Source organism: Pteropus medius, unplaced genomic scaffold (genome assembly GCF_902729225.1).
Source record: "Pteropus medius unplaced genomic scaffold, Ma_sr-lr_union100, whole genome shotgun sequence".
Classification (NCBI taxonomy): domain Eukaryota; kingdom Metazoa; phylum Chordata; class Mammalia; order Chiroptera; family Pteropodidae; genus Pteropus; species Pteropus medius.
The window spans coordinates 48,691,010-48,703,395 of NW_024344378.1; the positions used below are offsets into that span (position 1 = coordinate 48,691,010).

The 12,386-nt window shown below is 38.4% G+C and overlaps 1 protein-coding gene across 4 annotated transcripts in view; it reads left to right on the forward strand.

Annotated features, from left to right (window-relative positions):
* The window catches only part of LRMDA (leucine rich melanocyte differentiation associated), a 993,794-nt gene that overhangs the window by 256,653 nt on the left and 724,755 nt on the right, over positions 1–12,386 (forward strand). Inside the window, exon 1 of one of the 4 annotated variants that reach the window (XM_039872183.1) lies at positions 10,392–11,341. The exons of the other annotated variants lie outside the window; for them this stretch is intronic. Within the exon in view, the coding sequence (XP_039728117.1) occupies positions 11,331–11,341 (11 nt within the window). The 5' untranslated portion in view covers positions 10,392–11,330. Of the gene's footprint in view, positions 1–10,391; positions 11,342–12,386 lie in introns of those variants that run through there. 4 annotated transcript variants of the gene reach the window in all.

A 12,386-nucleotide genomic window follows, 5' to 3' on the forward strand; every position in this document is an offset into this window, starting at 1 on the left:
ATCTTAGCAGCCTGTCATTCTGTCATAGAAGGAAATTAAATTGGCTCGGCATGGGTTGCTCTTCACAGAACTTAGTTGTTCCCCAAACCTTGGGCTTCTCTGGATGATTACAAATTTATTGTCTTATGATTTATACACAAGAGCCACAACTTTCCTTTTGAGACATGACTCTCTTAAAATGGATCTTAAGTCTGGAACCTTTTTTTTTTGTACAGAAAGAAAATGAATTCATTTTTTCCCTATATAAAATTAAATATATAAGAGACTTGTTGAGAAGGGGAAAATGAAAACAGAAGTCCAAGCCCACTTTTGCTCATACTAATCTATACTTTTTAGCAGTTGTTTTTGAGGGAGTGATTTATTTACACTGACAGCTTGTTACTTATGGTAGCTGCTGCCAGCTTCTGAAGTAATCTGATAATGTCAAAATGTGAAGGGAAGCTATAGGCTTTGCCTTGACTGACTTGCTATAAATCATGTACATTGCTGGTGTCTATATAAGGATACTCGGGTTGATACTGATGGAAATACAAATCAAATACAACACATGGTAACCCAATTCAGAGGTAGAGATTTTGGATTAAGCCTATTGGATTCATATTTTTAAGTGAAATAGAGCAGACATACCAGGCTGTGTTTTGAAACTTCCAAATTGTCTGCTGTACTAACTTCAAGGACAACAGCTGCCTTTGAAGTGGAAGTACAAAGAGGTGGGCTCATCATGTACTTTTATTCATTTATTCATTCAACAACCATTTATTGAGCACCTACTGTATATTTGTTAAAGGGAAGGTATGACACTGCTTTATCTATTTACTTGTGAATTTGTTTGTCTGCGCAAGCTCCATGAGGGTAGAACTTTGTCTTGCTCACCACTGTAAACTGAGTACCTAAAATAGTGTTGGGCCCATAGTAAGTGTTTGGTAAGTATTTGTTGAATGGGAATAGGAAGCCCAGAGTCTGAATATTTTTGCCGTCAAAACCCTGCAGTCATTCCCCAGGAAAAAAGAGTCATTCCTATTTCTGAAATCTCTATGTAGACTACATTATATTATATATATTATATTATATATATAGACTACATTATTTTATTTATATATTTATATATTTATATATATATAAAATGTAATTATTTTATATATATATATATATATATATATATAAAATGTAATTATGGGTTTGCATCTTGGTCTCTTCAACTACAGCACAGGCTCTGTCTAATATGGAAGAAACCATGTCTTATTAACTTTGGACTTCCCAGTGCCTGGCACATGGGTGGTACTGAAAAATTGCTTGTAGTCTAGGTATCACGTAATTCTTATAAAATTAACCACCTATATCTCTGTATTTTCACATGTGTGTAATAATAATGAAAAAATCTGAAGTATGCGCACTATTATATGCTAACAGTGCTCATTTTGCCAAGTTCTGTAAGAGGATGTTTTAATACTATTCTTTTTGTTGCTCTGCGTGTTCTAATTTTCCTAGAGTGACTATTATCTGTGAAATCAAATAATAGAAGATCATTTAAGTTTTTTCCCCCTAATACTTTTAGTTTACACATGAAAAGATGAATTTGTAAGATTTTTGTGTGTGATAAATTTTTATCAGTCAGTTCAACCACATGCATCAGGGGAGTTTGCTGAATAATGGAACCCTTCAGTAAATGGAACACTTACTACTCTTAAATGTGCCTTTGGCATAAATCGGGGTTTGCTTAAAGGGAGGTATACCCGTGTTTGAAAAGGAAAGGTTAATTGACACCGAGTACTAAACCACAGGGAGGAACACGGGGGCAGTGATCAGGTTTACTTTTAACATTTATGGATTCTTGGTCAAGGGTACAAATGGAAGCCCACATACCATATGTCTAAATATTTAAAGTTATAAATCAAACTAAAAATGCGAAATAAAATATGTTCTATCTTTTTATCATGACAAATATACTTTCATCAATGACTTGAAATTCCAGATTTCAAGTTAGAATTCTTTACCTCCTTGGGGTTTAAGCTGGAACACGGTAGCATGGAGAGAGCCTGCCTGGGGTCCTTGGCTCATACCCCTTTTCTTTGTACCCCTGGCTCTGTCATGTTCTGTAAGGAGCCTCTTGCATTTGTGTCTGGATGTGTCCGCAGGTTCATCTTCAGGTCATCATAAATAGCATCCTTCAGGTTGGGGTTAGACATACTGGTTTGTTGGAAGGACCAGGGATGTTCAGTCCTTGGAAGTGGATGGGCTCTGGGTCATTTGGGCAGAGAATTTCTGAGTTCTGGATACTCAAAAATGGATCTTAGTGGAGGATGCATTCTGGCATGCTCCTGGGCCCTGAAGCCTTCACATCCCATGAGAGGGGCACAGTCTGAAGAAGGCTGAAGCAGGCTCAGGAAAGGGGTCTACTCTAGCTCAGGCCTAAGAGTGCTGCTGCTGATGATAAGGAAATATACTGGAAAACTAATGCTTCATGGCTCCTAATTTAAGGACAAGCCTCTGCTTCCTGAGTTACAGGCACAAAGATCACCTTAGATTTGGACCGGAATTAATAATAATCCAGTCATCTCAAATTTCAATATGTGTAAGAATCTCTCAAGAATGGATTAAAATGAATACTTGGGCTATGCTTTGATGAACTGCCTGTGCCCGACATGTGATTATGACAGTAGTGCTCAGATTGCTGCCAAATTCCCAACTTTAAAGAGAACATGCATGGAAGGCACTTAGCACAATGGTAAGCTTTTAATGAATGGTAGCTGCCATTATTGTTATTATTAAAAGTATTATGAATTCATTCCTTTGTGTTACCATCCAGGAAAGGCCAGCTAGGTTGTGTAATTTTTTTATTGTTTGAATGAGATCCGAGAAGGGCTTTGTATGATTCACATTTATCACTGCCATATTTGTCATGCTTATCTGTCAGCATCAGGTAAACTGTTCCCATCCTATAAACATGTTCTTCATCTCCTTGCCCTAACTTCATAAGCAAACTCTCTTGTCCTTTCTATTTTAGTGCCACGATTTGACTTTATTTTCCCATACATAGTGAATAAAAATTAGTGGGATGTTTTATTGAGATGATAATGTGGCTTGTGATTGCAGCAGGATGAGGGTCATGTGCTAATTTCTCACCTTGAAGTTTAACTCTCTTCACCTTGCCTTTGCTAGAAGGAAAAGTAAGGGGCAGGGAAATTCTTTCCACGAAAGTTAGGGAGGAAGGAAGCAGTTTTCTCCACGAAATAGATTCGTCTTTTAATGTGCTGTGTCTGTAAGTAGAGTTAGAGTGTTTGGGGAAGGATAAAGATGTTGGGGATAATTAGAGCTCTCTGTATACCATTGGATTTGTCGTTTAAAAGCAGGGGATGGAGCACAAGGGTAAGGGAGATACAGAAATGGACTTTCATTGGTAATATTCTACTTGGAAATAGAAGGAGAAATTTTCTTTAAGAAGGGGACATCTCAAGCCCTTTCCCTTCAAAATTTTTGCTTTTGCCTGGGGTTCTCTCAGCTCTTTCTAGTGTCTGGGAGACACAAGGGAGGTAACTTCTGGATTTATATGTTAGTTTAGGAGGCCAAGATAGATGTCTCATTCTTGTGACTAAAAGAAAACAACAACAAAAACTGGCTAGACTTGGGGTATTCTGTCATCTTGCACTTTCGCACTTGCATCAGATGTAATATTTGGTTTGCCTAGATCAGGCATCCCCAGCCCCCGGACTGTGGACCGGTATTGGTCTGTGGCCTGTTAGGAACCAGGCCACGCAGCAGGAGATGAGCAGCGGGCAAGCAAGTGAAGCTTCATCTGTATTTGTAGCCATTCCCTAGCGCTAGCATCATGGCCTCAGCTCTACCTCAGATCATGAGGCATTAGATTCTCATCTAATGGTGCCAAAAAGGTTGGGGACCACTGGCCTAGATGATAGGAATAAGAAAAAAATTAAAAATAATAGGGCTGAGCCAAAGGAGAAAATATACAATGGTTATGGAGAAAGAGAATGAGAGTATACTCATGGGGACACAGAGAACAACCACCAGGGACGTGTTGGAGAGATAAAGCAGAGTTGTCAAGCTTTGAAATCCCTGCCATGTTGTCTGGTCTCTGGTGAGGAGTAGAAAGTCATAGGATGAGTATTTAGGAGAGTTGGACTCTAGTCCTGAAAATACTATTACTGCTTAAAATCTCAGTTTTCTCATTTTTAATACTAGAAGATCTTTCATTTACTTTTAGCTATAAGAATTTGTTACTTTTCTATGTATGGGATATGATATGTATAAGCCTCACGGTAACCGTAAAGGAAAAGCCCGTGGGACATGCCAAAAGATACACAAAAGATGATAAAGGAGTTAAAGCATACCACCACAAATGTTATCAAATCACAAGGGAAGGCAGCGTGAGAGGAACAAGGAACAAAGGATCTACAAAACAGTCAGAAAACAATGAACGAAATGGCAGTAGTAAGTCCTTATGTATTGCTCGTTACTTTAAATGTAAATCAGTTAAATTCTCCAACCAAAAGTCATGGAATGGATCAACGGATGTGAAAACCTAGGTACAATAGTAAGCTGCTTTACAAGAGACTCACTTTAGCTTTAAGTACACAGACTGAGAGCGAAGGGATAGAAAAAAGGTAATTCAAGCAAATAGTAACCAGAACAAAGCAGGGGTAACTATACTTATATCAAAAGAGACAAAAAAAGGTCATTATGTAATGAAGAAATTTGGTATAGGAGGAACATGCCTCAACATAATAGGGGACTGTATGACAAGCCCCAAACTAATACCATACTCAATGGTGAAAGGTTGAAAACTTTCATCTAACATCAAGAACAAAACAAGGGTGCCCACTCTCACCACTCCTCTTCTACATGGTAATGGAAGCCCTAGCCAGAGAAATTAGGCAAGAGAAAGAAATCAAAGTCATTTAAATTAGAAATGACAGATGACATCATCATGTATAGAAAACCCTGGGCTCCACCAAAAAACTATTAGAACCAATAAATAAATCTAGTAAAGTTGCAGAATAAAAAATTAACATAAAAATCAATTGTGTTCCTATATACTAACAATGAACTATCTGAAAAAGAAATAAAACAATCTTATTTGCAATAGTAACAAAAACAATGACATGCTTAGGAGCATATTTAACCGAATGAGGTAAAAGGTCTGTACACTGGAAACTTCAAGACATTGATGAAAGAAACTGAAGACACAAATGAAAAGAAATCCTATTTTCATGAATCGAAAGAATTAATGTTGATAAAATGTCTATACGACCCAAAGCCATCTATAGATCTGGTGCAATCCTATCAAAATTCCAATGGTATTTTTTTTTTCTCACAGAAATGGAAATAACAATCCTAAAATTCCTATGGAACTACAAAAGACTCCAAATAGCAAAAGCAATACGAGAAAGAAGAACAAAGCTCGAAGTATCACACTTCCTGATAAAGTTATATTAATCAAAATAGTGTGGTACTGGCATAAAAATATGCACATTGACCAATGATAGGACTGAGAGCCCAGAAATAAACGCATGCATATGTGGTCAACTAATATTTGACAAGGGGTCCAAAATACTCAATGGGAAAAAGATAGTCTCTTCAGTAAACAATGTTGGGAAAACTGGATATTCACATGCAGAAGAATGAAACTGGACCCCTATCTTATACCACTCACAAAAATTAACTCAAAATGCATTAAATACTTAAATGTAAAACCTGAAACCTTAGAAGGAAGCATTAGGGAAAAGCTCCTGGATGTTGGTCTTGGAAATTATTTCATAGCTATGACACCAAAAGTGAAGGCAACAAAGATAAAAATTAATAAGCAGGACTACATTAAAGTAAAAAGCTTTTTTTTTTTTTGCTTTTGCACAGCAAAAGAAATAATCAAAATGAAAAGAAAAAGGCAACCTCTGGAATGGTCACACAAACCACTTATCTAATAAGGTAATAACTAAAATATAAAACTCCTACAACTCAATACCAACCCCCCCCAATAATTCAATTTAAAAAAATTGAGAAAAGGACCTAAATAGACATTTTTGCAAAGAAGATATTCAAATGTCTAACAGGGACATGAAAAGGTATTCAATATCACTAATCATCAAGGAAATGAAAATTAAAACCGCAATGAGATATGATCTCATACCTGTTATAATGGCTATTATCAAAAGGATAAGAAATAAGTGCAGGTGAGGATGTGGAGAAAAGGGAACCCTTGTGCACTGTGGGAATGTAAATCGGTGTAGCCACTATAGGAGACAGTATGGAGGTTTCTCAAAAAATTAAAAATATAACATATGATCTAGCAATTCCACTGTTGCCTATATATCTAAAGAAAATGAAATTACTATCTTAGTGATATTTGCATTCCCATATTCATTGCAGCATTAGCTACAAGAGCTAAGACATGGAAACAACCTAAATGTCCATAGATGGATGAATGGATAAAGAATATCTGTATATCTATTTAAATATTATTCAGCCATCAAAAAGATATCTTACCATTTGTGACAGCATCGATGGACCTTGAGTGCATTATGCTAAGTGAGATAAGTCAGAGAAAGACAGTGTATGATCTCACTTATATGTAGAATCTAAAAAACAGAACTCATGGAAACAGAGTATACTGTCATTTTCCAGGGATGGTGGAAATGGGTGAAGGTGGTCAAAAGATACAGACTTCTGGTTATAAGGTGAATAAGTCCTGGGGAGGTAATGTGCAGCATAGTGTCTATAGTTAATATTGTATTACATATTTGAAAATTGCTGGAAGAGTAGATCTTAAAAGTTCTTAACACACATAAATTATAACAACGTAAAGTGATGTTAGCTAACCTTATTGTAGTAATCGTTTCACAGTATATACATGTATTAAATTATGTCATATAAAACATACAATGTTACATGTCAATTAAATCTGCATACGCTGGGGAAAAGGAATTTGTTATGAGGTCTTAATTCTGCCCATATTTAGGGAATTATTTGGTGCTCTGAAAAGAAATTCATTATTATGGCTTCTCTTATGTGTTCATCTACTCAGTGAATGTTGAGAAGCTACTCTTTGCTAGGTGCAGTGCTTATTGCTGAGGATGCTAAGGTGGATGGGAGAGACAGAGTTTTCTGTCATGGCACCCAATACCCCACAGGGAAGCCCGTTCACTCAGTGTATGCTAACCAGCCCAGTAGACTATGGTACCAGAAAATAGGATGGAGGGAGTGCCCAGAATTAGGAGAAGACATTCAAGAGGTTTAAGACACTAACAAGCATTTTTCTTTCTTTCCAAGTCTGTGCTCAAATACCACCTTCTCACAGAGGCCCACCCTGGCCACTCAATTCAGTACTGTGAACTCCCCTCTTTGAAGCTCCCGATCCTCTGATGCTGCTCTGCTTTTTCTTCTTCTCTTGCCACTGCCTGTTACTGTTTATCACCTTCCAACATATAGTATAATTTCCTTATTTGTTGGGGTAATTGGAGATGGTCTGCCTACCTCATGCTGGAATTTATGCTCCATAAAGGCAGAAATCATTGCCCTCCTGGTTCAACATGTATCTCAAGTGCATGATACAGTAGTAGGCATTTAATAAATATCTGTTGAATGAATTAATAAATGTGAGATTGAGGAGTTTTATTATTCAGTAAGTCATTAGTCTTGAGAAATTGATGGCATTAGTCTGCCAATATTGTGAAAGTCTTGTTTTGAGGGGAGTTGACCATAGTGGCAAAATGAAAAATATTTTCTTCTTTTGAAAAATGTTTAAAATTAAATTTATTGGGGTGACATTGGTTAATAAGATTATGTAGGTTTCAAGTATACAATTCAATAATACCTCATCTGTATATTGCAGTGTTTCATTGGTAAAGTGTGGCCAACCACAGGGTAATTTGGCATTTAGTTTTGCTCAGATATTTACTTGGTTAGGTTGGGCTGAGTTGTCAGAAATTCCTTTCCTCTTTGCTGCTGTGTAAAACAAACAAATGATCAGCAACAATAACACAACATCCCACCCAAACTTCTAGATTAGTACTGATGTGTATCTTGGTCGGGATTGCTGTGATGTGCTGCTGTGTGTTGCCTCTGGGGTAGCCACACTGGGAGGTCTTTGCTCCTGCAATTCTGCTGTGATTTGAGGCTCCGGGCTCTGTTTTCTTTGGTCAAAAACTTCTCCTCATATCAGCCCAAAGTACACTTTTCAGATTGTTGAAACGAAGTGTTTCTCCTTCTGCCTTGGGCTTATGTGACACTTTTATACTCATCACCAGTCACCACGGAACAGAAGGTACTACAAACTACCCTTTCAGCTGAGATCCCCTAGTCCATCCCTGAGTCCACCCAGAAGCATCATATCCTAACTCTGTGAACTACCCATGCGTGTGTGACGTGTAGAAAGGGTGACACACGTCGCTGCTTATAAAAGTCTCACCTCTGTCCATTGTAAAGTACTAACTAGTTAATAGTAGTTATGAACTAGTTATGAATTTTTTTTTTTTGTGGCGGAGGAGGTGGGCAGAGGGACAGTGGGAGGAGGGTGACCAAGAGAAATTCTAAAGGATTGAATATATCAGCCTCCTTCCCAAACTCTCCTTATTTAGTAAATGAAGCCACGTGAAAGCAGAACATTTGGGGCTTTGCACCGATATTATGGTGTAAAATTATAGTTAGGAATATTGTGTAAAAACCGTAATAGTTTGCAGTTATAGCTATGGTGAGAACAGCAGGCAAGACTATAAGCTTTAATATATGTTGTGCTTTGGACATTTTTCAGAAACTATTTACCCATTACCTCTTAGGTCAGTGGCCTAATAATGCAACAAAGCACTTTTTGAAATTGCAGATAATTTTCAGTGCTCAGATCTCTGTGTAGTATTGATGGGGAGGGTGGTTGATTAGGACCTTGGGAATTGTGCTTGATGGGAACAATCTGGAAGGAGTGAAAAATTATTAAACACACACAGCGGGAGACGGAGGATTTACCATCGTCGTGCGGTGCTATTAATTCTCATTGCTCGGCGCAGCGGCTTGATTGCATACTGTGAATACTGTTTATTGGAGAATGGGTACAATTTTGCTGCAGTTGTTGTAATGTAATACTAAATGCTAATTCGGCTTCTAACAATAATTAGAACCTCTTGCCAGACTTAGAAATAGAAACACTCAATTGAATTTACAGAAACAAAGACCTTTAAGCTATGCCAGTGGCGGCGTCAACTTCAAGGAGTTTTTTATGTTTTTAGTTATAGAATTGCTAACATAAATATACATATATTTATATATATATATTTATATATATATATTTGTAGTGTGCATAATGAATTCATTTATGTTCTTGATAAGATTATTTTCAAAATGAAATAAAGCAAACCTCTTCCCTATCAGATGAAGAAAACCTACAAACATGAATATAAATTGAAATACACCTTTGTTGCCACGCAGATGGCAGCTGCCATGCTCTTGATCATATGGGGGAAGGCAGGGTGGGGTGGGAAGCTCGTTTGCTGTAGATTTTGGAGTCATTCTGAATACTTAAGGTTTTCCTCAACTCCATATTGTATTCCTTTCCATACACACACACACACACATGACTCGAATATCACCTGATGGCCAGAGTTGATTCATTGGATCATCACCGTAAGTTGCTTTCCTAAAGCTCCATCAACCATCAGTACCAAACCAAATCCACAGTATCCTGAGAGGATAAGCTCTTCTTCGCTGCTTTGCCTTGTCAAACCTTTCTAATCTCCCAGTATGGCAGAACTCTCAGCAAAGTAAGGAGTGTGTCAAAATGTTCAGTAATAAAACATAATTAGCTGAAAATTTTTCTGGCCTTGTGGTTTTACCCCATCACCACTGGGCTAGAGTGTTGGGAGGCTATCCCAGGAATATGGCCGTGGGCATCTTCAAGGTCAGGAGGGCCTGGACATGTTTTTGGCACTGGGCCACGTTGCAGCAGCATGATCTGGGTTTGTTTTGCATCAATTGAGCAATACCTTTGTTGTTAGTGTCTCAATACTATATTTAATTTCCTCATCCTGTTTTGTTTTGTTTTTAAACCCTGAGGTACAAAGACTTAAGCAAACCTCACTGACCCTCCCTTCACAAATACACCACATGAAACAATGCAGAATACCTCCTCTCCTTTTAACTTTAACTGAGCCTAAGTTGACTAGCTGGTCTTCAGTGCTAGTAATTAGCGGCTTGACATGATGTGTCACGTTACCCCTTTGTCTGGAGCCACCAAGGTGATAGAAACAGAATCCTGGAGCTGTATTCTGAAACGGTGTTAAAACGACCTATAGTCTGCTGCTGCGTGGGTGCCAAACTTATGGGCGAAGTGAGTTCTTACAGGTTTCACGGGTTACTGGGAGATGGGCTTTATGGTGGAAACACTGGCGGCACAGTGTCAATCCAGCCTCTAGCGTGAGGCTTGGCTACTTTAAGTGGAGAAGCAATTTCCTGATTCTCTGGTTTCAGGTTAGAGTTGAAAAAAAAAAGAAAAAAAAGATGTTCATAGAAACTTTTTTGTGTCTTAATTAATATTTCATTAAATTAATCAACTCCCCACCCCCCAACCAAGTATCCCTCCACCCCCGACCCCTGACCTCTCCATTCTGGGGAAAAATTCTTTTTCTTTAAGACTTATTTCGAGTTTCTTTCATTTTTGCTTTTGACCTTTTCAGCTTGTCGCCTCCTTGCCAAGGTGCTCCCCTTGCTGCTGGAGTATTTGTGGGGGCAGGGGGCATGCCCCAAATCGGAGTTTCTCATTCATGTCACCCAAGCAGGTTCTCCTTTCAGAAATACTTGGTTTGTCTTCTCTCTATTCCTCTCATTGAGTTGAGAGAGGCCTCTCCTTCCTTGCCTCACTGTGAGTTTGGCGATTCGATCAGATTCTCTCCTGTGCCTGATTCTTAAACAGAGCTAGCTGGTGGGGTCTAATTGTCTAACTGGGAAAAGATCAGTTGCTTATAGTGATCTCTTAATTTCACACTAAATCTTAATCTTCCGGGCAGAAGAAGTCAGCAATAAATAATCAATGACCAAAAATCCTTGATTTTGGTGGCCAATTTCCTCCATGCCTAAGAGTGCTGTGTGAGGTGCTTTAGGTTTGGTTCTAATGGGGTTAACTCCAGTTCTGTGACTCGAGGCAGGCTCTGTACATTTGCCTGTCTTGCAGTTTAAACGAAGTATACCAATGAAATTTCTAAGGAGGTACTGTGGGAGCATTTTAGTTCGCATTTTAGCAAATATACTTGATTGCTGGAGGTGCTCGCATTGTGGTTTTCCCCTTTCTGAGGAGACAGTTTTTCTTGTGCTGGTCTGCTGAAAGTCTGTGAAGGATGAGGCCTGAGTGAGTCAAATGCCTTCTTTCTATTTTCTGGTTACATTTTTCTTGTTCACAAGTCAGTGGCACCTGTAAATGGAAGACTTGCTGAGGTAGCACCTGGCTGATTAGCAACTTTTGCTTGGTCCCACTCACACACTGACCGTTAAATTACCTCCAATCATGCCTGGGCTGTGTGGCCGCCACGGAGAGGCAGGCAGAGGTCAATTCAATATGGCTGACATGTTCTGTGTTTTCCCACAGCATGTCACATGCAACCAGCGCAGCGACTTTGACAAAGTACCGCAGGGTGACCTGGTAGTCTCAGGTCACAGTGAGAGAAATTGGTGTTGTACTAAGATGTATGTTAATACATATATTATTTATATGGGCATTAGTGAATGCTATTGTTGCCTCAGCACAAACCCAGGCCCAGGGATTGGCCTTGGGGTTTTTGCAAGCTTACTTTATCATGTTTCTCCCCACCCCCTTCTTGCTCATGAATAATTAAAAACTTAAATTACTTGCCATGTATAAAATTCATATGCTGGGGAAAATAGCTACATGAAAATTAATTTTCTGTTCTGTGAGACTGACGGGAAATCAATTAATCTTGATGTATTATTTTATGCAGAACAGGGTGCAAGAACCTGCAGAGAGAATGGCTACAGCTGTTCTTGTTGGTCGGGCCATATATTATCGTTGGCGGGTTTGACAGCTTCTGAAGGAAATGGCTGAGGGGTATCAGGCAGGTGAATCAACTGTAAAAATTTATTGGAGGATACAAACTGTTTCCAGGGGACTGATATAAAACTCACACTTGAGAACTGAAGTATTGAATGTTTTTGTGACTGAAGCAGCTTGTTGTCAATATTTATAGCTTTTCTCTTTGTTACATGTCCTATTTGTTTGATTAACTAGTCAGATGTTAGTGTCTGTCTGTAATTTATCTGTTGTGCCTTCTGTAGCATTTTTGATACATAAAGATTTACCACTAGATAAATAAGGCAGCTCACACAATGCAATATGCTAAATAAAATGACAGAGCTGTTTACAGCATGTTACAAGTTTT